This window comes from Strix uralensis, chromosome 9 (genome assembly GCF_047716275.1).
Source record: "Strix uralensis isolate ZFMK-TIS-50842 chromosome 9, bStrUra1, whole genome shotgun sequence".
Taxonomy (NCBI): Eukaryota; Metazoa; Chordata; class Aves; order Strigiformes; family Strigidae; genus Strix; species Strix uralensis.
Window position 1 is genome coordinate 10,623,593 of NC_133980.1, and position 26,008 is coordinate 10,649,600.

General features: G+C 42.3%; 1 protein-coding gene across 11 annotated transcripts in view; it reads right to left on the reverse strand.

Moving 5' to 3' along the window:
• MCF2L2 (MCF.2 cell line derived transforming sequence-like 2) overlaps window positions 1–26,008 on the reverse strand; it is a 187,060-nt gene that overhangs the window by 113,110 nt on the left and 47,942 nt on the right. For 9 of the 11 annotated variants that reach the window (XM_074878598.1, XM_074878599.1, XM_074878604.1 and 6 more), the window contains exons 3-7: window positions 19,698–19,812; window positions 11,111–11,201; window positions 9,762–9,881; window positions 4,272–4,388; window positions 1,124–1,273 (exon numbers count right to left, since the gene is read on the reverse strand). In XM_074878598.1, the coding sequence (XP_074734699.1) occupies window positions 1,124–1,273; window positions 4,272–4,388; window positions 9,762–9,881; window positions 11,111–11,201; window positions 19,698–19,812 (593 nt within the window). The remainder of the gene's footprint in view (window positions 1–1,123; window positions 1,274–4,271; window positions 4,389–9,761; window positions 9,882–11,110; window positions 11,202–19,697; window positions 19,813–26,008) is intronic. The other 2 variants (XM_074878596.1, XM_074878601.1) reach the window with 2 other exon arrangements.

Below are 26,008 nucleotides of genomic sequence, written 5' to 3' on the forward strand. Positions count from 1 at the left end.
AAATTCTTCATTGTGAGTGTGGTGAGGCACTGGACCATGTTGCCCAGAGAGGTTGTGGCTGCCCCCTCCCTGGAAGGGTTCAAGCCCAGGCTGGACGGGGCTTTGAGCAACCTGGTCTAGTGGAAGGTGTCCCTGCCCATGGCAGGGGGGTTGGGACTGGGTGATCTTTAAGGTCCCTTCCAACCCAAACCATTCTATGATTCAATGAACATAGTAATGCTGAAAGGAGGATTCTTTCATAGGTATCAAATACTTGGAACAAAATATAAATGCTCTACCAAAGATGATATGTTTATCTAGAAATGCGGAAACTGAGAAAAGGAATAATATATAATTTCTGAGCAGATTGCATTTCTGACCAGGCAACTTACAGAATAAATTATTCTACTACAAATTGAATGTGTGTCACAGATCGTTCTGTGAGCTGAGAGACTGTGCTGAGACACTGCACTTAATGGCATTTCCTTAAGCAACATTGTGACATGCTAAACCACAGTACATCAGCTATCAAGGAGTCATCCACAGAAGAAGGCATCTTCACAGCATGAAGGATGAGCAATGAAAAGGACAATGAAGCTCAAACATTAACATGTCAGCTGAGGAGTCCCCACATCACTGCACAGTTCTTGCATAAAACTTGTTTTTGTGCTTATATAGCTTAAGTAGTATTTTTTCTCTTGTGTTTTACCTAAGGTGTTTGTTGACAGCAGTAATGTTTTCTTCTGAGCCTTACTATGCAAAGCTAAATATGCCTCAACCTTTTTTTTTAAAAACAAAATGACAGTCATCATCTAGTTAGATCATTCTGTCTATTCCAGGATTATCCTCACAGATGTTCTCTACCATTTGCTCCGGTGTAAGTTCATCCTTTCTGATGAACCCATGCTATTCCAGATGTGAGCCCATCACACCCTCTCATAGAGTAGAAGTGACATTTCCCTGTTCTATCATTCCTGAAGCCGTAAAAAATCCTTTTTCATAGTGGAATCAAATTGACCTCCTGAACCCAGGTTTCTCTCCTCTTCAGTACTTTCCAGACAATGGACTCCCAAATGGTGGCAGAAAATTGTTAAATCAAAAATCACATATTACGCTGATGGAGCTGTCATGAGACAACATTCACCTTCAGCTTGCTATGGTGGTCAGTGTGTGCGGAGAGGAGTTCCTCTGTGCACTGCACATCGTTGGGAAGTTCAGTCTCTGCTAGGTCTGTTCCAAAGGTCTGTAGCATCTGTGCTGTTGTTTTTACTGTCATTGCAAAGTTTTCAATAGCCTGGAAAAGCAAGAGCATAAAGTCACAGACTGGTTATTTACCCTTAGCCTTTTAACAATGCTTAGTCCTTCAGGCACACTGCGCTGCAAGTATTACATGCCTGTAAAGCTGGTCGTGTTGCGCTTTTTTTGGGTGGATATGCTTAAAGTTACAAATTAAGTTCTGTGTCACAAATGATCTTTTCACAGGCCTACAAGTATTGTCATCTCCATGAACTAGCTGGGGAACTCCCAGAACTTAACAGACATAATTAAACCACAGAGGACATCAGCTTCAAAGCCAGGACTGGAACTTCAGATCCTCTGCCCATGCTTGCTGGGAAATTCTGCTGTATTTAGAATTTTAATTAAGGCTTTATTTAAGTTGAGGAGACTCTGCAAAGCCTTTTTACATTTATGTTTATACAGTCATTGTTCATTCAGCAGCAATCTGTCTTCCTCCTGACTTCTGAAAATGTGCATCTCCATCCCGCCTATCTGTACTAGATGCATTCCAGTCACTCCCTCCCATCTGTTAGTTACACAAATACAGAACAACTTACTGCAAGTACAGTTAAAATGCATAAATTCATTGGAGCATTGCTGTTTCTTTATCTCTTGGGTGCACCAGCACAAAACTTGTTAGAAATCTGTGGTTTTACTGAAGAAAGGGGAAGCGAGGAAGGCTTAAAAACAATGCTGCCTTTTCAGAGTAGAATATATTGTTCAGACTTGTGACGTGATTAAAACCTTTATATCTAATAGCAAGTAACTGCATGGGATGTTTTTTCATGATCATGCCCCAATTTCTTTAGAGACTGTGTTGTCCTGTATACCCCTTTATTTTTTACACTTTTTGATCTAACACACCCAACAGTTTGAGTCAGTCAACAGCACTAGGGATGCTCTTACACCCAGTCCAACACTACATAGTTGTTGCGAGTTGCATTCCCTTCTCCAGCAATGATGGGAATTCCTCATTTGCAACCATGACAGTTAAAATTATACTGTGTGCTCAGTGCAAAATAAACTAGAGGTTGATCATCATTCAAAAGGTGCAGAGAGAAATTACAGTCCAAATATGTGATCTGAAACACACCCCAGATGAGGCAATGCTAGTAGGAGTTCATAGCCTTCTTTCCTTTTTACCATAAATTCTTGCCTGCTTTCAACGTAAGTAGTACAGACCCACATATGCTCTGGCTTAGTGCTTAGCAGCTGTAGCCTGCTGTTCTCAGCACTGAAGCTACTGGATTAAAGTTGGATGAAATGTCACACTTCTGACTGCAACACAGATGGAGCCATCCATAACCAAAGGCCGTTTACTAAAAGCCAAAAATGTACTCTGTGGGCAAGAAAGCTCATAGGCTCCTAGCCATTCAAGACAAGAAAGCAGAAACAAAGAACAACGTTGTGAGATTGCTGTGTCGCTACCATTTATCAACAGTGTAAAGCTGTTTCAGAAAAGCAGCACTGGTGGGACAAGACATGAGAACATTAAGAGAAGCAGCAAAGCGGATAAAGACCATAGCTCAGCAAGACTGAAAGTCAGGTTGTTTCAAGTTGCCATGGAGGCTGACAGTTCCCTCTTACCCAGCAGAGATTCTTTGGCTGACCGCACCACGCACCATGAGCTTATCAGTGTTTCACTTAATAGCATGCTTGCCCCCACCCTCTCCTGTGCGTACTAGTCATAAATTGTTTCATATACCTAAGTTACATCTGTGGGGCTTTTTTCACGTCTCTGTGTTGGTAAAAGTTTTTCAAGCAAATTTAACCAAAAGATCTGGAGGTTGCATAGCCACACTCAACTCAAATATTGGCTCACTTCTGTTTGCACACTTTACCAAACTATATATTCATGCTTTATGTAAACTCTTGTCATTAATAACAATATAGACTTTGTTGTGCCTCTTTTTACTCCCCTTCCTCATTTTTTTTCAAGCCTTTAGCAAACCAGTGTTAGAGGAAATTCAGATTCTGTGTTTGTATATTTAGAAGCCTGAAATATTTGGTGGTTCTCAAGAACAGTAAAATTTCATTTTATAAGGACAGTAAAGCACAGAAAATGATAGCAGGGAAGTGACAAAAGTGATTTGACTTAACAAAGCTTTCTCAGAAAAGCTCTTTTTCCAAGTGTTAGACCTAACGTGCAGGTCAGCAACAACAGACTCAAACCCAAGGCTGCTCAGAACACTGCAAAACATTGGGCCTACTTAGATATGAGCTCTGACATACCAGCCTTGCAGGTAGACCCACAAAGGCATATGCAAACATTGCATACAGTCTCCAGGAAATTAATTCATTTTCCAGGATCAGGACCCAGCTTTGTCCATTTTTGCTTAGATAGGATGATACAGTATTTTGGTTGCTAATGTGCCAGAGTTTGGCGTCTGTTTTTTGTAAACTGTCACCTTTTCTGGGCACCATAATCAATTGTTTATATTGTTTTGAAGCAGCCACTGAAATGCATTAATCAGCCCAAAAAGGAACAAAAAATCAAACCTGTAACAAGTTTTCTTAAAGGCAATAGAAAAAGTCCCAGCTGGAGTGCATGCTCATGTAGCACAGAAATGAAAACAAAGGAAAATAAAATCTAGTGTCTTGAGTTTTCCTCTTAAAAACATGGACATAATTAATCACTAAGGCAAGAATTTTGACCTCTGATTCAGTAAAATGCTAAAGCGTATGTTCAACTTCGACCATGAGCTGAAGGTCTATGAATCTCATCAATTATTCAAAAGCTAAGAATGTGCCAAAGGGTCTTCTGAGTAAAAATACTATGACACTGTTAGGCCCTAGTCCAGGTCGACAGGGAGATACAGATTACTAGTTCTATTATGAACTTTTGGGGAATTTACCTTTCTCTATTTGAGTCACGGCTTTCCTCTTTCCATGAGTCCCTAGCACAATCCGTAGGCTGAAATGCAGTGGAAATGTTACTACTTAATGGTTGCTCTACATTCGTCATCTGGACAATTCTGGGTGTAGATATGTGGAAGAACAACACCAATACTCACAGTTCGGTGATGTATCCACTGACTGTGGCCATACTCCAGGGTTCCTCCCAGCTCCCGGGTCAGCTGACTTTTGTCAATATAGCCATGCAGATCAGAGACAGAATTTAACATGATGATCTGAAATGAATCCAAACACAATGGCCTGAGAGAAATAACAAGACCTTTCAATCATTGTTCCTAGTATCTGGGTTTGCCTTAAACATATATGACCAAACTGCCGTTCCACCATAGGCAGTGATTTCTCATTATGTATTTGTTCATGCAATGGCCACAGTTTATTTCCAATAGATTTTGCCTTCTCAACATGTACATTCTTGAACTAACCATAATTTGACATCATTTTGCTCCTTGCTAGGCTGAGAATGCAGTCATTTTGCATGTGCATCAAGAGCAAAAGTATGGTATTTATAATGTTCACACAAGCTTCCATCAAATAATTTATGTATTTTCTAGATAACTGTTATTTCCAGAGAAATGGAGGAGTGGGCAGGTTAAGCAGCTTCCTCAACACCAACCACTTGATCCAGGGAAGTGCTGAAATGAGATCAGTGAGAATAAGATTTTCCTTTCAGTTGTATCATTTTTATAGCATTGTATGTCCACTGAGTTCACTGGCGTTATTCCATTTTAAACCATGATGAAAGAGAAAGGAGAGACAAACTTAAATCCATTTTCTTACTTTAAAGAGTCTCCTTACCACTAGATGTACTTAATGAAAGCAAAAGCAGAGTTGCATTCAGCTTCAGGTAAATGGTACTACCTTTTGGTGACCACTGTAAATCTGGCAACACAAGTGGTTACACAAATAGCATACATGTATTTAATTATGCCTTGTTGTTCTAACAGCTAGAAAATACTCCATGATTTCAGCAACCGAAAAAAAAGACGTTGAGCACAAACGACTAGAAATGTTAAGCCTTAGACTTTAATATATGTCAAATGTATTATTTCACTCTGCTGTTTAAAGAAAGGATAACTGGCTATGCCTGTTAGCAGGCTCCAGGGGAGCATAGTAAGTACACTTGTAAGCACTGTGGACAATGAGATGAGCACAGATGTATGGAGGCAAGAGGATGTATATTCTAGGCCGACAGTGCTCTAAGAAAACCCTTGAGAATGAATCTGAAAAGGTTTTTAGCTGATCTTTGTTACAGAATCACTCTAGAATAATTCAGGTTGGCAGGAACCTCAGGTCTGTAGTCCAACTTCTTTCTCAAAGCTGGGTCAGCTGTGAGATCAAACCAGGTTGCTCCGGGCTTTATCCACCTGGGTCTTAAAAACCTCCAAAGATTGAGACTGTACAACCTCTTTGGGCAGTCTAGTCCACTGCCTGATTATCTCTTTGGTGGAAAAGTTTTTCCTTATATCAAGGCAGAAGTGCCCTTATTTCACTTTATGTCAGTTATCTCTTGTCCTACTGTCATGCACAACCTGGCTGTATGCTCTCAGTAACCTGCTTGGAGGGACTGAAAAGCTGCTGTTATGTCCTATTAACCTCCCAAGCCTTCCCTTCTCCAGGCTAGGCAAGCCCAGTTCCCTCAGCATCTCCGTATAGAGCACATGACTCTGACCTTCTTGATGGCTCTCTGTTGACCTCACTTCAGATTAATATTTTTCTTGTACTGAGGGGACCAAAACTGGACAGGGTATTCTCGGTGTGACCTAATGAGAGCCAAGTAAAGGGTGATAATCGCTTGTCTCAATCTGCCACCTGTGCTCCTGTTAATACTGTTGCTGCTAATGCAAGATGCTGATAGCTTCCTTTGCTGCCAGTGCACACTAGTGGTTCACGTACAGCTTACTGTCTACCAAGTTCCCAGGTCCTTCTCAGCAGAGTTGCTCCCCAGACATTCAGGCTACCGCCTATATTGTCAACAATACAACACTGTTGTATTGTTGGGAGGGAAAAACACGGGTTCTTCCTTCTTGAGGAAGGAAGTCCTTCTCAGTTGCAGAACTTTGCATTTGTCCCTTTTGTATTTCATAATATGCTGGTCAGCCCATTCCTTGATCTTATGTTCCAGTGGTCCTGTCTGAGTGTACCAACTGCTTCTCTCAGTTTAGTGTCATCTGCAGACTTGATGACAGTGCACCCTGTTGCCTCTTCCAGGTCCTTGATAAAGATGTTAAACAGGGCAGGTCCCAGCAAATATCACTACACCACTCTTGTCACCCACCTCTAGGTAGAGTATGACCCATTAACCATTTCCCTCTGAGCCCAATCACGCAACTAGGTTTTAAATCCATCTAGTTGTCCACGCATCCAGACTTTAACATCCTAACTTGGATACAAGAACATTGTGGGAGATAAATCTGGTCTCATGGACCTGTATGGGTTGAACATTCTCAAGTAGTCTCTGACTCAATTCTTTTTCACTTCCAGCAGCTCATCTTCTCTTTGAACCCTGCTCCTAAACATAGAGGCCAGGAAACCTTGTTGGTGAAGAAACTGAGGCAAAGAAAACACAGAATACCTCAGCCAAAGCTAAAGGGCAAACTACTCCCTGGATATGTTACCAAATGCTGTTTTATTATGATCAAAGCCAGAAAACTCAAAAAACTACATCATGTTGGAGTAGCCTCAGAGATGTTGATGACAAGTTGGAAATCTTTTGATACTCCAAACTTGACTGAAACTACAGAGGAACATTGTCATGCACTTTTCTTTTAGGAAGATGTTTGCTTTAACCTGATATGCTCAGCATGAGTCACAAAGCAAATCTATTAATATTGCCAGCTGTGGTGCTACCCAACAGAGCACAAGTCTTCACCCTGTAGGCATCTCTGCAGGAGAAAGCCTAGGAGCAATCCAACATCCGTCTAAGAAACCAATCTTACAGAGCATTAGCATCTCCCATACTTCTTGCCCAACTGAAGACAACCATGTTCAGTAAGCTGGAGAATACAAGAGAGTAGCAGTTTAGAAGAGAAGGGTCTGCATAAGCAGGTCAGCGTGGAACACAGAGCTGCTGTGGGGTTGCTTCATGATGGGTTAGGCCATCTGAAAGAAGTCACAGTCCACAAAGGTCAAAGAAGTGCCTACTATAGGCAGATTACTCAGCCTGTTGTGTGTGCTTTGAAGATGCTTTAATTCACTTCCCATGATGGAAGGTTCCTTAAGTAAATCTCCGGGTGTTCCTTTGGAATTGCCAGATTTTCTCTCAGGTGAACCCTGGTGTATCTCCTATATTTCTGTATCTTGCTCATGGGTAATGATATTTAATCAAATCACTATTGCAATAGAGATTAACCTCAGGAAGTTTAATTAACCACATTTGTATGTCAATAAGTTATATAAATCCTGCATTTCCTTATGGTGTCTGGTTTATTATTTCGGCCTTTATTTCCTGCTCCTGTTTGATCTTCTGGCTTCTACTCAATCCAGTGTTGATTTAACCCAGCAAATCTATTTTATTGAACACTTTTGCAGTCTGATAGCTCAGATAAACTCTTCAACAAATGTTTCCTTAACAAATGCACACCATATTCCAAAGCCCCTTTTGAATGCTCATATCCTGGCCCTGACTCACTTATAGTTGTGATAGGAAATGCAACCCATCCACGGCCCAGTTATGACATTAATGTTGTCATAGTGCCAAACGCACAACATGAACAAACAACCTGTAAACAATTTAAAAGATAATGGTGGTATTAAAGATAGGTACTAATACCCAATTCCTTGAGTAAGTATATCTCCCGTGGGACAAGAACTCTCTGGCCCTGTTCTCATGCTTGGCATGTAGGATCCTGTTTTCAAGGGGAACAAATAGATGTTCTCTCAGTAACTTACCTGTTCTGAAAGTGGGGTACACAGGGGAATGCCCAGATGGTCTTTTTAGGGTGGGCTGCAAACACAGGTGAAAGACCCCTCCAGAGAGTATGGCAGACCCCAGGGATGTAGGACACCTTTAGCACAACCCTAAGCAACTTGTAATAACATCACACACATGTAGACAGCCTGCATATAAATCTGACAGGCTGTCTACAGATATCTAGGCAGGAGGCAGGCAGATCTAGCAGCAAGCATATCATGCTCTTAGTTTTTGTAAGACTGCTCTCTAAGAGCTCTGTGGACATACCCAAGATGGCTCAAAATCTGAATGTCCAAGACGACCCCAAACTAAACTCATATCTTGATTTTCCTGTCTGTAAGAAAGATAAGTTACTATTTAATACTTAATGCAGTGTTTGACCCCTGCCTAGAATTAACCTCCCTTCCAACTTTGATAGTTTCAAGTTGGCTTTGAAATGCAACACTGTCATCAAATAAATTGCTTAAAGTATAGAAGATGCTGAATTGTTAGAAAATGCTAGTCCTCGATGAAGTTGTCCCTTTCTGGGCTGCAGCCACTGGTACAAGAGTTGCTATGGTAACAGATTGTGCCTTATTAAATACAGGAACATTCATTTTTTAAGGTACTATAAAATTAAAAGATTTTGTTTTGTAATCATGCATACATCTTTTACATCAATTTTGCATTTTAATTACCAAAAAGCCACCCTTGCCAAACTACAGTCAACATTGCAATTTAATCTACAATAACCAAATGAATATTCATGGTTCTTTTTCTGTATGCATGGTAATGAACAGGCTGCTGTCTCTTACTTCAGAAGCAGCATAAAGTGTCTTAAGCACCTGAACTTCAAACTTAGGTATTGACAGAGCTAGGATTTGTTGGAGGAGAGCCATGGGTCTTTTGCAAAACAATATAAAGCCACAAGCAAAATCCAAAACAATTATATGAAATCACTCCAGTAATGTCACTGTGGAACACAGTATGAGTCTGGTCCAGGATGAAATACCATCAATAATCATAATTCAGGTTTATTTATAAAACACTTTGAAACCACATGCAAACATGCAGCTAGGAACAACTCCCAAAAGAGCTCTCACAGAATAATCTAAAACTTAAACTGTTTCAGGATTGATAACCTGCTTCAAATCACATTCTCATCAACCTAGAGCATGACAGGTGCATATAAAAAGAGGTAAAAAACAAATTTTCTAATCGTGAGGGCATGGGGATCATAAAAGGCATTAAGAATAGGCAATGCTATACAAGCACTTAACAGAGGCACTGTCAGTAGTCCCATGATTAATTCATAAAATAGGGCAGAATTCAGCCCTAGCCTTTCACTGCTCTGTAGTCCTAAATAATTATGTTTGTCACTGGACTGAGAAGATCTACCTCTGCATATATCAGGAGAACAGCTCCACTGAGTTAAGATATCAAAACTTAAAAATCAAGTCACATTTTATAACTAGACTGACCTTCCACATGGAAACATGTCCATTAAATACTGTGAAGCATCCACTGGTAATTAACTCTTTGGCACTACTATTATATACACCATACAGACTCAGATAACAATCCCCTGTTGCCACTTGCAATCAAATTTCTGTTACTGGGTTATGAGAAATTGCTGATACCTAAGAACTGCAGACATGAAGGTAAAGAAAACACATGGACCAAAAAAATGCATGCTTACCGGTACCTTCATTTTAAAGTCATCTCGATAGAGTTTAATGCCAATGTCAGCGATTGTCCTTTGGATAAAGCGTGAGGGTCGCAGGACAAACACCAGCTGCAGGTTTCCTGGAAATGCTCCCTGCAAGAAATATAGAACTATTAGAAAGCACAATTCTGCCTTACAGGAAGGCCAAGGGAATTTTCAGCCAAGTGTTTCCTAAAGAGGGCAAAGCAAGTAGGATTTACTGAACCTTGTTCAGTCCAGCTGCTAATAATATCAGCTGGTCCATTCAGCACATGCTCATTGTCACAGTCTCCAAAGCCAATAGAAAGACTGGCCCATGGATTTTACTGCCCAGCCATACATTGTTTTCTGATATGGATTTAGCAGAGAGCTCTGAAGTTTCTGCACTGGTGCCTTCTTCCCCCATACCTGAACCACACCAATCCCCCTTTGCACTACGACACCGCAGGTTTTCCCATTTTTCTAGGCTGCAGCCACTAGAGGGCAAAACTGGCCACCCACGTTGGACTTGATGAAAGAAGCTGGTGGCACAGATGAATTCCCTAGGCTGACCTAGCTTCCCACTCTGGAAAGGGTTTTTAATCTTTTTAACCTCACATATTTTTCCCACACACAGGCACTCAACACATTCATCAGACATGGCCCTGTCTGCAACACCCAGCCTACACCTCTCACGGAGTCCTGAGCTCATCAAGCATAAAAACCAAAAATTTCTACAAGAAAGCAGCTAAAAAGAACTGAGAATGAAAAGCAATTCTGTCTAAATTCCTTGAAAGAACTCAAAGTCGCCTTGGTCATCCCTCCATCCTAAACCTCTGTGTATAAGCTCTCGATCCTCACACAGCACATGTTCCTGATAACATGCATAAAACCAGGTGCTTTTATTAAGACTGAAAATCAGTGCTTAGCTCTGACTTTTGCAAATGAGATATAATAAGCTATTACAAGTTTCTGACAGAGATCGCTTACTACCACGCAAACACAAGTCCCTTGGGATCTGTTTCTTTCATAAGCAGGCCACGTCATCACTCCTCAGTGCGCAGAAGGGTACCTCTGTTATACTCTTCTAGGAATCAACTTCAAATTACTAGAATTTATACTGCAGTCAACCCAGCAAATAAGGAATTTTTCCTAATTCAGCAGTAAACAAGGCTGTGTAATTTGTTACTGCAGCTTCCTCCCTCTCTTATTTAACACTCATGAGCTTCAGGGCAGGGGAGAATCTGCATCCACAGACAGAAAATGGGAGCAAAAAATGAGCACACAAGACTGTATCCTGTGCTGAAGGTTCACAGTAGATAATTTTAATTTATAGAAGATAAATAACAAAAGCAAGCACTTACTGCTATCCGTGTCAGGGATGCCTTGACTGCGCTCCATTTGTCCCGTCGTCTGTCTATGATGATGATAAATCCGATGCTGGCAGCCTCCAGACTGCAAAATAGATTAAATAAGTATGCTGGGTTACATGGAGATACTCCCGTTCCAAGAAAGTGTACTGCAGCAAAACACAGCCTCCGTCAGATCACCCTCTAAAGCCCATTATGAAAATGCAACGTACAGTGGAAAGAATGAATATTTGGCAGAAATTCACATGAAAATGAAAGCCGGCAAATTTTCTCTTTCCAGCGTAAGGCTAGCAGCTTACACAAAACATGAATATTTTATCTGCTAAATCTCTCAGCTGCTATGCTACTCTGCTGCTAAATCTAGGGGATATGAATAGTTCAGGATCACGAATCACACTGTGCTGTATTGAAGACATAAACTTCAGATCTTGTTTTCTCTGCAAAATAATTCAAGTTATTAGATGCCCCACTTCAGTCTTCATTCTCCAGGTATGCTGACATCTGACAGGGGCACTTAGCTCCAGGGAGTCAGTATCCCACTACTGTCACCACCTTGCCTGTGTACACTATGCCCCAGGAATTCTAGTAGGCAAAGCGGGAATTGAAGAGATATATCTTGCCAACACAAACTGGTTCTAGAGTTACAAGTCATTCAGAAGTATCCTTTTAACATATTGCCTAGAATAACAGTTACTGTTCCTTCTCAGTACTTTTCAAGGAGGATCTAGATGGCATTGATTTGATCTACATCTATGTAGACCTCATAAATATCCCATCCTCTTTCTCTCTCCCAAAAATCTCACTTTGATGTGCAGAGCTTCAGTGGGACTGCTCTACTCTCTGCCTTTCAAGAGTGCTTGGAGTTGGAGAGGAGTCCTTGGAAGCTGGAAGCTAATAAGCACACACTGAGAAAAATCCCCAGAAACTTAATTCTAGCAGGATGGCTCAGTCATCTCAGAACAAACCAGAGGCAGGATGAAAGCATATAAATGTCATAATCAAAGGACATACTGCAATCAAACATCTAATCACAGATTAAGATCAAAATAAATTGTATAAAATACTTCCTTGATTCCTTTTCTACTGTCCATACAAGAAGCAACCCAGCAACACCATTTTCATGGGTTGTTTTGTGCAAACTTGTGTCAATAATCCACCAAAGAGCACCAACATTAGCAACTCTGAGCTTCTGCTGCAGCTCTGCAGGATCTAGAACAGCAATCTGAAAGCCAAAGTGTCATGCAAATCTGTGATGCCGTGCAAGTGTTCCTAATAGTTCACACTGGTAATAGGAAAACTCACTGAATTTCCCACTTCAATATGTTTTACAGCATTCCTCTGGCAATTACAAAATTCAATGACAATAGATGATCTTTCCTCTTAAATAGTACAACATGCAGCTCTTTACGCAGAGGACAGAACATGTGTTTGCAGCAGTGCCTCTCAAGCACAGGGAAGATAATTCATCAGTTTCTCTTTTTATATGTATATACAAATATATGCATATCCTTCAATAGCCTAACAAACATTTCAAGGAAAAAAATGACCAGCATGGTATCTATGTGTGTACTCTAGATGTTAGGGAAAAAAGTTTCAAACAAAGGCAACACAGAAATTCTGTGTATTGCAGATTGTTACAGAAAGGGTGTGAGAAACTAAACACAAAAATCTCAGCCTGGAGGCTTCCTAAACTACCCAAAAATCTGCATTGGTTTTAATCAAACTGCTTCTGCTGATTGGGACCAAAAATTGCTTTGGAAGTCTGGTAGGCATGAAAGGCCTGAGGCAAACCAGACCACCAGGTCGTATCTCTGTGGACAAGGTGTCTGTCCTGCGTAATGGAGGCACATAGGATGAGGTCAGGCTTTTTCTCTTTGCCTTGATAACCAATGTTGCTGCATTATAGGTGGGGTGCCAGGAATTCTGGTTACATCTCAAATGGAGAAGGTTGGGATAAAACTTGCTGATGGTTTGGGAAATCAAAATGAGCACAAAGCTATGTGTCATTTTCCTCCTTTGCTTGATACATGTCAAAAAGTTATTTTTTGTTTAGTAATTTGCCAAGAAATATTTAGGTCACTACAGAAAGAAAAAAGCTGCTAGAAACTGTAGGGTGCAAATGCATTTAGGAGTCACAATGGAAAGGAAAGAAAGGGTGGTTTTTTGCTTTTCTGTTCCCATTTAATACCCCCAGCACAGCATCTTGCTCCAGGCAAAAGGCTGAAGTGGTGTGAACCTCTACTCCTCAGCGTCAGAGCTGCATCCACCCCGTGCATGTTGGTCTGCCAATCCCTGTGCCAACAACAGCCCCAGTTACTCCATTTATTGCAGATGAACCTGGAAGCTACAAGCCCCCAGTCCTCCAGCTAATACAACCACCACTCCAAAAGGCAAAAAAGCCATTGAGAAGCTGTCAAACAGAAACACACTAAAAAACAGACTGATGTGGGTTGCACCCAGTTCCCTGGCCTAGGGAACAGGAGACCATCTGATCAACACTGACTGCTGTCTGACCATCCAGTCCACAGGAAATGGCTTGTTAAAGACAGGATCATATTCATTAACAAATATGTGAAAACTCTCCTACATACTACCCCCCAGTTTAGACTAACCCAGAATAAAGTTTTTAAACATTTGATACTGATAATACTAACAGTTGTCACAATCCAGTGCTCTCAAAAACAGTCCCAGCACCCTCGCTGGCCTCTTGTTACAGCACAGACTCAGGCATGCTCTGGCCCCACACAGGTGGAGGTTAGCTCTTCTATTCACAGTTCTTCAAATGACCAGAGAAATGAGTAATCACAAAATGAATGTCCCACTTAAGTTTCTTTGCTCTTAAAGGGAACAGGATTTGATCCAAATATCTGGTTAACCAGAACAAATACAAAAAATGCTTGTTGTGACTAATTATTCCAAGAGAACAATGTCACAATTCAATGTCCATGTTGCTTACAGTGTGTTACTGAAATTGGTCCATTGTTTAGAACAAAGCTATTAGTAAAATAGTGAGATATGAAGGGGGAATTAAGTCAATGCAGTTCTCCTTTCAACAGTTACATGTGTAGATGACCTTGGAGGGCTGTCTCTTTAATATGCTTTATATATTTTTGACAGCCATGTTAGTTTTTGAGAACCATGTTAAATCAGCAGGAAAATGAGACTGTAAAGGGACACCATTTGAATCAAACGGATCATCAAAATATGGCCTCTACTCCAAAGAAACAGAGAATATATATTGGAATCAGCATCTAATGATGTTTTCAGCTCAGACTCACACAACCAGTCTGTAGCTGCTGAATATCTCTTAGACAATAACTGGACACATACAATCAGGTTCAAATCTGATGTAGTTCCATTGAAACTGGTGATTTATAACAAAATGACCAACAAAGTAGGTGTGTTAGCTGAAGTTAACAAAATGCTGATGTTGGTCTAAAGAAATATGTCATTCAACTAATATCAGGTTAATAAAAATGAGAAAAATCTGTTCTTCGCAAAATTTATGATGTAGCTAAACCACAAGTAACTATATCCATAAGTACCATATTCACACGTGCTGACTGCACACAGAAATCACCTTGTTTTGCCCATCTACCTGGTCTGAGAGAGTGATTAAAGGCTTTCTAATATGAGTGTATGTGGAGGATTGGAGGCCCAAAAGAATTCAGAATCAGACCCTTATAATCATACCTTGGTAAGCAAACTGCAATGGAAGTAACTGACAAGACAGCAGCTGCCAAAAGCAACTGTGATTTAAACAAACACAAAAGTATTTGTTCCAAGTAAAACTTGCCTCTATGCCTCAGAACTAACTCTTAAGTCCCATTTTAAAAGTCCCTCAAACATGTAGACCACCAGTCACTTAAAAAGGGACCTTTGCTCTTTTTTTCAAGTACATGTCCATGATTGAGCAGTCCATTTTTTCAGATGTTCTTCTGCATGGGGATTTGTAACAGCACAAAAGCATCCAGGCATCAGAGGCAACAAGAAAAATTAATTTCATAGATAACAGGAACAAGAACTTATGAAATACAGATAGAGACATGAAAATGCAAGAGAGAAGCAACAAAGGAATTTTCTTATAAAATTAGGCTTGGCAAGAGTGGTCACAGGGGTGGGGAGAGCTGGGAATAGCGAATATACGGGAATAGGAACATTGCTTATCAGTTGCCACTGCAAATCACAGTGTTGCAGGCCAGTTAGAGACAGACTGAGGAAATGAAAGATGAAATAGATACTTACATAATGACTTGGATTTAAATATGGGAAAAGAGCAAAGGAGAGCAAAATACCACTGAATGTGCAGCCTAGCTATGGTGGGGCACTACTCGTAGCTCTCTTTCCCTCCAAGACCAAGTGTAGTAACTTCAGCTGGCTGGCAAAGACAAAACCTGCCAACCAGTCGTGCCTGGTACATGGGGCTGTGGGGGGAAGGCACAGGCTAGAAAACTTTATTTCACAAAGAGTGCAGGTACAGTCCTAGCTGCAGAGGAGTAAGAAGAACAAGCCAAGGCATGAGATCTGAGAGAGATTTGCCAGGGTAAAATGAGAATCAGGCCATTAAGCAAACAATTCATGTACCTATTGCAGTATATATCATTTACAACATTGAACTTACCATGTTGTCTGAGAAGAAATGTGTAAAAAAATGGAGAATAGACTTAAAAATTACATGATATGAAGGAGGAAAAGAGTGGGGAGAGAATTTGAGAAAACCACATGCTGCTAAAAAGGAAAGTAGCTGAACAGAGCACAGAAGATAATGTGGGAGACTATCTACATCACTCAAAATCTGGCAGACTATGCAAAGGCAAGCAACAAAGAAACCATACAGAGATATACCTCTGTAAATCTTGGCTGCCACAGGTTGATGGATGCAACACGACAAGGGTCTAGACAAGAGAGGTACCTTTGGACAACAGAAAACTCAAAATGGGCCTGTAAGCCTGATACAAAGCTAGACCTCAGACTTCTGCAATGTTATTCCCTGCTTTTCACCTTGATGTTCAGGATAGTATCAATCGTCTTCACTGAGATAAGCCAACATTATTTGTATGTTTGGTGGTTTTTTTACTAGATAGGGCTGATTTAAGCCCTAAATTTAGCCAGGGAACAAGAGATAGTGTCAGCAAGTGATCCTATTTCAGTCAGTATGCTGAAAGGAAAGGCCATACCAAGGTCTGAATGTCATTTGGCCCTAAGGGATGCATGCAGGCAAACAGCTGTGGGAAGAAGCCTAGCCAAGATGGCAGCATCAGCGCAAGTGGATGTACAGCTGAGAAACCCCACTCGTGTGGGTATCCAGAGGAAGGGAGTTTGTTTAAAAACAAACACACACACTATCAATGTTTTCTCAGTGTCAGTACTGTAGTATCTCTACCCTAATTGTGGAGATGCATTGAGGTTTTTCCAGTTCTCTGAAAAGAGGGATTTGAAGACAATCCTGCACATCAGATAAACATCAAGCTTACCTCCAAATTAAATTCTGGCATATTTGGCTAGACCTACAGATGTCTGGCAGAGAGGGTTCCTTTCCCTGAATGAAGTGTGTGCAACCAGCAGAGCTGTTCCATCCTCAGCTCTGAATTCAGGTAGCCCTTGAACACTGATTTAAGGAGGCCAGCAGATGTCGAATTTCCCACCCTCCTCTGGAAGAAGGGCATCTGTTTGTCAAAGTAGTTGATCCATGTCAATTGGAAGAGAAGGGAATTCTGGCCATGGAATGAAGCAAGTAAAAAAGGGCTTTCTGGAACTATCTATTGTAAGTGTGCATGCATAGAGGTATGCATGTGCATACACCATGTTAATTAATGTTGGTGGATGTGTATGTTTGTAGATCCATTCGGTGGAGCACTCTCGTGAGCAGATGTTGAACTGGAGGGAAAACTAATCAGATTACAAAAGTCTCACTGGGCCAATCTTCCATTCTGGAGAATAGTTAATGTTTCAAAGCCCAGAAGTGTTAGGTTTACTTACAGCCCACCCCAAAACACTGTGGTATGCCACAGCTGGTAAAGAAAATTTGCTCAGCAGCATCAAAGACAAGTGCATGCCTGTGCATCTGAATAACAACATTTGTTGTCTGTCTTTATCTTTTCAATGTTTTGTCACATGGGCATATAAAATCAATCATTCCAGAGGGACTTAGAAAGCTACTCACTGAATGATGTCATCTGCCATCACAGATCTTATCTCCACAACTAGCATGAACCTTATTGTACAGGATATGCAGGAATAGACACTACTAAAGACAGATATTCTCTCTACATTTGCCTAAAAAAATGATGCTGATTTCTCTAGTTCACTGAGCTATGAAGAATTATTTTCTATGATAAACAGGGTGAACTGCTTTTCAAACTATACTGCATCTTACCTAATTCATGGCCATACCCTTTGTAACTCCACAAGAGTTAGAGACTATTCTCTTCTCTTAGTCACTTTCTTTGATACCAGCACATCTTTCTTGAGAATAAAAGGTGAACTACTAGCAGTGAAACAACATGTACAGGAACGCTGCCATAATACACACAGTAGTATGTAGTACAGTAGTGCTGATGAAAGTAACAAATGCAGTCCTTTTACTGCTTGCTGAGATGTATGACAGAGACACTGTCTGCGCATGGACCAGCCAACTGCAGATTAACAAGGCTCTGCTGCACCCTATCAGGTTCACTGGTTAGGCAACATTAAGATCGCACTTCACTTAATTATGTCATAAATCACACAACCAAACCTTGCTGCTCAGGTTCTTCCTCTTCTAAATTAATACCTTTGTCCCTCACCATCTACATAAAAGGTGGCAAGTTTCAAATAGTGACTCAAGAAATGTGGTCAATCTTTCTAAAAGCACTGCAACAAAGACTAGCAAACTCCCTGGAAAACTCACATCCCTACAGTGTGATCTGTGATTGAACCTAGGAGTCAAACTAATGTGCTGGTATGCAGAAAATGTAGGTTCAAACCCCAGCCTGTCACTGACCTTGAACAGGTCATTCAAATCAAACTGAATGGTCACTTACTCAACCCAAGTTTTGGTGAGCCTGTCTATAGTGTAAAATATTACTTACACATACCTCACCATCTGTAAAATAAGCATATTGCAGGTCTCCTGACTTACGAAGTTTTGAAACTTAATTCATCATTCTTTACGCATTGTTCTGGGATTCCTCAGGGAAACCACAAAACTGATAAAGCGAATCAAAGCAAAGGTCCATCTAGCCCAGTACCCCATTTCCAGTGTTGGTAGGTAATGGATGCTGAGGCAAAAGCAGAAGTGAGAAGGACAATCTTTCTCTCAGTATATTCTCCCAAGTCCCAGCATTAAGGAATATATGGATTACTTCAGAGTTTGCATCTGAGCCATTGTGTTCAGCTGCCATTCATTGATGGAGCTATCCTTCATAAATTTGGCTAATTTCTTTTCAACCCATCTGTATTTTTGGCTTTCACGCAGACTGAAGAAGCATAAAGCATTTCCGTCTATCGTGTTGACAACGTAACGTGCTAGTTCCTCAACATGTGACATTACTGGGAATCACCCACCAGCATACCAAATACAAAGAACTGGAAAACTAGGTTTGTGTTTTTCTCAGCTACTATTGCTGTTTTATTAACCCTGAAGCTGGTCATCTTCCCAGTCCTGAAGCTAATGAGGAAATAGGTAAGACAGAATTTCTCCTGGCAGAATAAAAGCCCTACAGAGCAGAGTGAAACAATGAAGCTGTTAAGTTCACAGTGTGTGGTTTCTCTCAGCTTGCTTTGGCAACTCAGTATGGGGAATACATGTAGGTGGAGCTGGAAAACTTCTTACTCAAACTTGAAGGAGGCACGTTTTCCCCTCATCCTCCTCTAAGCACCTTTATACACAAGACCACAGGAAATAATAAATCCCTGCTGTGCTTCTAGCTAGCACAAAAAGCCACGGTCCAGAGACAGGATCAGGGGACTGAAAAAATATTAAGCTCTCTTTTTGGATAAACAAAAAGTAATTCAGCAGCCATGCCTTAGCGCATTTCCTCAGAGCAGTGGAAGTGAGTTTGTTTCACTATCCTTGCACAGCTGCAGGCAAACAGCAAGGAAAACATCCTAGCTGACGAACAATCTCCCAATAAATGAAGCATCAGAAAGCACAAGGTGCTTGCCAGAATCCTGTCAACAGGGCACCTAGCTTGCTTTATTAGAAAAGAGAAAGCTTGCACAGAAAGATGTACTCGGAGAATAATCAGTAAGGGGACCTATGTACATTTGGCTCTTTCCAGATGCAACCCTTCCCTTGTTACATCCAGTACTCCCGAGAGTTTTCACAAATGGTTCCTCTTAGCTCCCTTTTGATCCGCTATCTTTACTGCTGCTCTTCAGGTCTATACCTCCTCCCATCCAGTTCAAGCCCTGAACAGAAAACCCGTCCTGTGTTTAATTACGTAAGTGCTTCCCAGGGCCTCCTGCACACAAGAAAGTTTCATACTGATTGGATGGATGTAGAGTCACCAGTACATCCTGGTAGCACCACTAAAAGCAGTGAGCCGCTAAGGAAGCAAAGCTCTCTAGGAAATCAATAGACATTTATGCTTAGTCTCACCTGGGAATGCTGGTTAGATATGTGACCACGTTGAGAAAATCTTCATCAGGTATATCACTGAATCCTGCAAATTCTGGGAATGTTATAATGGGTGCCCCATCCTTCCCTCTTCCTCCTGCAAAAGAGAGGTTGTAAATCTTAGAGGGTGATTTTGTGCCTGTGGACAGACTGGTCAGCACTCAAGTTGGAAACACTGGCATATCCCTCATTGAAAAGCACCCAGATGCAGTACACATGATCAGCTTCCATCTGATATTATAACTAACTGCAGTTTTCATTACCTCCATTTACTCCAGCCTCTGTTTATTCTAGCTTTTTCGGGAACCTTGTGCATAATTTTGATTAAGCGCTTTCTTCAGTTGTTTCCCATTTTCAAATAATTTCTTGTGATAATATTACAACATTTCCCTATGTACAGGTACAGCACTCTCTGATTCCTTCTAGACATTAAAGGAAATGAAGTAATAGAGCATACAAGCTTTGAATACACACATATAACCCATGACACAGGCCTAGGACCAATTCAGTCTAGGTCTTTCCTTAACAAAAAACCACTCAAAGTGCATGGAGTATTTAATCAATGAGTTTTGCTCTTGTCTTTGTATCAAACCTCCATTAAAAAGGACAGGAAGTCATAAACAGCAAGATCGAGAAGAGTCCCTATCTGAGGGACTCCCTGATCCAAACAGCAGTGTTCAAACTCTGGTAGAGCTCCAGGAAGCATGGAGCCGAGTCCCTTATAGCCAAGGAGTCAGTTCTCCTGACCCAATGCTCAGCTCTAGGAGATGTTGTAGTACACAGCACAAACCCTGATGACTTGCAGAACCAATCCTAACTTGGTTCTGTTTACTGGGTTAGTGTGGCAGGGTTTTTGGTAGCAGGGGAGGGGGCTACAGCAGTGGGCCCCTGTGAGAAGCTTCTTGAAGCTCCCCCAGCTCCAAGTGGAACTTGCCTCTGGCCAAGGCCGAGCCAATTAATGATGGTGGCTGCACCTCTGTGATAACATATTTAAGAAAGGGAACCTGGGAGGAGGAGTTGGAGTTGTGAGAAAGAGTTTTGAGGAGGACACCTATGCAATCACCAGGTGGAGGAGGGAGGTGTGCTGGAGCAGAGACTCCCCTGCAGCCCATGGTGAGAGGGCAGGCTGTGCCCTACACCCATGGAGATCACCGGTGGAACAGATGCCCGCCGGCAGCTTGTGGACGACCCCACGCCAGAGCAGGTGCCTGCACCCAAAGGCAGGCAGGGCTGTGGGAACAAGCCCCCGCTGTTGAGTTCAGTGCTGGGAGGACTGCAACATGTGAGAAGGTCCCACGCCAGAGCAGCTAAGGAAACGCCGCAGCCTGTGGGAAGGACTCATGTCAGAGAAAGTTCATGGAGGGCTGTCTCCAGTGAGAGGGACACCACACTGGAGCAAGGGCAGAAGGGGAGGAGTCTTCCCACCCTCCCTGAGGAGGAAGGAGCAGCAGGACTGACCACAACCCCCATCCCTTGCCCACTGCAACACTGGGGGGTAGGAGGTAGAGAAATCAGGAACAAAGCTGAGCCTAGGAAGAAGGGAGGGGTGAGGGAAGGTGTTTTTAAGATGTGGTAATGCTTCTCACTGTCCCACTCTGACTGTTAAGTGGTGGTGGTGTTAGAGTTTGAATTAAACTGATATTCTTCTCTTTTGCCCGTGACCATAACGGGTGAGTCATCCCTCCCTGTCTTCAACTCAATTCCCAGGACTTTTGCTTTATTTTCTCCTTCCCATTCCTGAGTGGGAAGGGATGAGTGAGCAGCTGCATGGTGCTCAGTTGCCCTCTCAGCTCAAACCATGACATTCTGCTAATAAATCTGGACATCACTCGATCCACACAGAAGTTAACTCTCCAACTTGGACTTTCTCACCAACTTGGACTCAAAGCCAAGAGCAGACTAACGAGGCAATAGGACATAAAGGAATATGATGAAACAAAGCTTTTGTCACAGGTACCTCATTGCTTAGTGCTGCTCAGATAGGGCATTAAGGACATGCTTTTCCCTGAGTCTTTCTCCTTCCTCTACACTCTCTATGTAAGCCTATTTTTTGCATCAGGCTGAGGAATTATCTACCAACTCAATACTGGGCCTAGTCCTGCAGCACACACAGTTTTCCTAGTCATTTGTCACCTGCAGAAGATTCTTGTTCAAAGAATAGCCATGCTCTGGGTTTCCCCTTAGTGAAGGGGAAGCTGTGAGAGGGAGACAGAAAATTACCTTCCTCAAGGAAAATATTCAATAAATTATCCCATTAGGAGTATGGGAGGAAACAAAGACTCGAGGGGGAGGGAGGGAGAGAAGAAGAGTTCTTCCTCAAAAGTAACCTCTAAATCCCCATAAATAAACCCTGTTTCCAGGCTGTTCCCACAGACCATTGCCTTTCCCTGCTGATAACCACAGCTGATGCCACAAACCAGTTGCTCCTGCTCCTGTTTTGGTGGTCATTGCAAAGAGGTGCTCCAGCAATTCCTAGCTATTTCTGTGTAGAGTGCTCAGTCCCTTGCTAGTCCTGATCCTGCCTCTGCCCAGCTCTCCCAAGCTCAGTTGGATTATTTAAGGTCTCTTCCGTGCTGCCTCACCATGGAGAGCTGGGATGGTGAGGAACCAATGTTTGCATAAAGTAGAAGTCAGAGCTCTAGAAAACAGAAATTTTGAACAAGGAAACCCTTTTCCTTCTTGACATCTGGTGACATGGTAGATTTGTCAGGATACTATCTTTAGCCCCTATTTTCCTTTCTGAAGGTTGATTATTGCTTTAATTACATCTGAAAATGACTCAGTTGTGTTAGGTCATCCACTAAACGCACCCTGCTAGGGAACAAACAGGCCTACACAGATTCAAAAGGCTTTCAGCCAAAACACAAAGAAGGAATACTACCATTCACACTGCACTGCGTTGTATTTCAAATGCGGAGCAGAGCCACAGCCTCCACACTGACCTCCACATCGGCCTTGGGATAAGGCCAAATGCTGATGCTCGGCAGCTTGATCTCACGGCACTCTAGCTGCACTATCTGCAGTCAGCAGTGACAGAGCATATGCTGTCATGCCAGTTTAGTCAGACTTTCCCCAGACTATTTGCTGCACTCTAGAGACCAGAAATTCCAACCAGCAGATACCCAGTTAGGATGCTTTGTTACAGATTCTTAGTGACATCTTCTGGACACAAACAGTAACAGCCAAGAAAATGAGACGGTAAGCTTGTCTGCTCTCCTTGCAGAGTTCAATCCATGTCAAGGTATTTCATAGATGGTATCTTGTACACATTAACATGGTTCCTGGGCACCACGCTTTCCCATTCATGTATTTCAGAGATGTGAAGATACTCTAAATGGGGGGAATATAGTAACCTGGAATATTTTGGTTTAAAGCAGCAATACTTGCCCCTGGAGGATAAGAGAAAAATTGCCCTGGATCCCCTCCTTCAACACTGGATAGCTTAACTGCAGTTATACTCAAGAGTTGTTTAAACTACAAGTTTCACATGGCTCTTCTAATGCTCCTGCTGATCAGGGTCTCTGTGTCCTTTTAATCTTCTCTTCCTCTTGCATCCATATTCATACATGTGCTCTTCTTCCTCAGGCCTCTTTTCCCCAAACTAGACAAGGCAGCCTGATGATGCACTGCGTGTGTGTGGGTGTGTATTTTTGTCACAGGATCTTCTCCTATAAAAAGCCATCCAAGGAATGAATGTAAGCAGACTGAACACTGACTTCTTCCCCTCACCATTGGCAACAAATCTAGAAGGACACTTAGCAGAAGCCTCAGACTAAGCATTCAACTAAGAGCCAGGAGCTCCTTGCCTCTGACTAGGCCACGCACCCTTAACAGCTCTTGGGCTCCATCACCTTCTCCAAGGTGAAGGTAGCACCTCCTGTCACAACCAAAACAGAAGGAAGCTCAGAAGGTTCTTGAATATAGCTGTACTTCAGACAGGGAAATAAACAAGGAAACCCTCAGTTTCTGCCATACCATGAAATTAGGGTGAAGTCTGAGGGAATTTTGTGATCAGAAATTGTTAAGTACTATGACAAGGAGAGAACAGGAATGTCTGAAGTGTTGGGTGGCACATAATAACACAAATGTTAGGAATGGGTTGTTCCTGCCCATATCTCAACCTTGAGCAGTAGTTGAGCTACAAGGGAAAACAATCCATATCCATTCATCTATATATCTAGCAAGGTAACAAGAGTTGATGTTAAGGGATATAAGGGAAGCTCTTTATATACCAAGGGTGTCTGGAAAACTCTCTCCTCCGGATGAGAGAGCAGTTCCACACATCTAAATGTTAATGCCATTTTTTTTCCTGACACTAAACCAAGATTTGCTGCAGTATGCAAATTTCTGCAGAATGTGAATTGACAAGCCACAGCCCTTTTTTTCTGGGCCATCAACCTTGCTTTCTAGGGATTTGCACTGGATTTCTTTCAGTTCTTGAAATACTTTAACTGGGTATTCAGTGTCTTGGAAGGGGAGAGAGCACAAACTAAAAACCAACAGGGACAGTCTTCAGCCAGTTCCACAGCCATAAGGACTAAACGCATGGAATTTGGCCCCAAGGACTCTCTGTATATGGTCCTTACACTTGCTGGGACTGTGGATAACCCCCACACTCCTGGACACCACTTGTGATAAGAGTCTAACTGCTGAACCAAAAATTTTACAATTTTACAATCCATCATAACTAAAATACACAGGGACAGAACAAGCTCCAGCAGATCCATGGAAGGCCAAAAGAAAAAAAAAAAAAAGTCCTCAAGAAAAAAAAAAATGAACATTTTAAGCAGAAAATGAGGGCAGAAGGAGAGACAGAAAGTAAGTGCTAAACAGAGTGAGCCACATGAACACAGCACAGAGCTGAGAGGCTTACATTACGGCTACCCAAGGCACATCTGCTCTGTTCAGCAGTGTTGATACAGCAAGGTAAGGGGGCTCAAGGACTGCCATAACTTGCGTTATGAGCAATAACTTGAGTTTAGTGCAGTCAGAAGGAGAAACAAAGATACACTGAACGATAGATATCAAGATCATGGCCATGCCTGGCAGCTGGCTTCATACAATGCACAGGCCTCTGCCTCGCTGACTTGCAGCTCCTCCAGGCACCATTAGATGCCACTCTGCAGCACTCCTCAAGCAACCCAGCCACCTCCAACAGCTTCTGGCAGGTCCAAATCCTGATGCCAAGCCAGGAAAAGAGGCAGTGGCCGTTGCAAGCAGCAGCCACAAGAGCTGGAGGTTCAGCTGGCAGGAGGGGAGGTTCAGGACTATCCTCTGGCTGACCTAACATGAGGCTCACTCCTGACCCTGCCTGAGTGAAGCCAGGCCATCCCACTGGTAGTCTCCATGGGTCACTGCTCCTCAGTCAGACCCCAGGCTGCTTTGTCACAACTAGCCAGAGTTTTGCCTGCAGAGGAACCTCAACCAGATTTTGTCTACTATCTCCTGAAACAGACCTGAGCTCCCCTCCCAGATACCACCCACAAACACAACACATGCTGCCACCCTGATTCAGCCATCAGTTTCCTTCAAGATGTCCATCTCCTTTCTGCTCTCTTGTCTCCGCAGATAGCATACCTGCCTTACATCCAACCCAAACTCATTGTGTCAAAGGTATGGATCAATTACTGCTTGGGGAAGGGCATTCTGGTTAAAGATCTTGATGTATGATCAGAGGTAAATTATCAGCAAGCAGTTAAATCATTTGCATTCAGAGTCACACACACATTGGTGCATCAACTCAACAACCTGGAGCACAAATGAGACAGACAACATCAGGAGTTGGAGGAGCAGAAGGCTGGACTGCCTGGAAAAAGGAAAGACTTAAGAGATTACAGTCAGCTTCAGCTTGACCTTCTGTCTGGTTTGCCACTCAGAATGACAGCATCCCTTTCCTCCTCTCCTGGGCACTTTCCTTATATTCCACCTTAGCTTCTTGCTCAACTTCTCCTCTTCTCTTTTGGCCTAAGGGCAAAGGGACAGGAAGAACCTGGGTGACAGGACAGAAGTACAGAAGAATATGGAAGGGAAAGAAGAGTAAGAGAGATGGTGTACAAGCTGCATCAGGGTGGTACAAGGCATGGTAATAGGGCCGTCACTCACTCTTACGTGTGCCAATTCCCCACGTCCCAGGACACAAAGCTGCATTCATAGTTGCTCCTATTAGAGAGACTTTCCAGCTGCCAATGCAGCCTGGCTAGCTGTTGCAGTGAAGATGGGGCCAGAATTCAGCTATGGAAGTAAAACAGCTGAAGTATTTGGTGGAAGAATATGCATGGGGGAGAACGGGATAT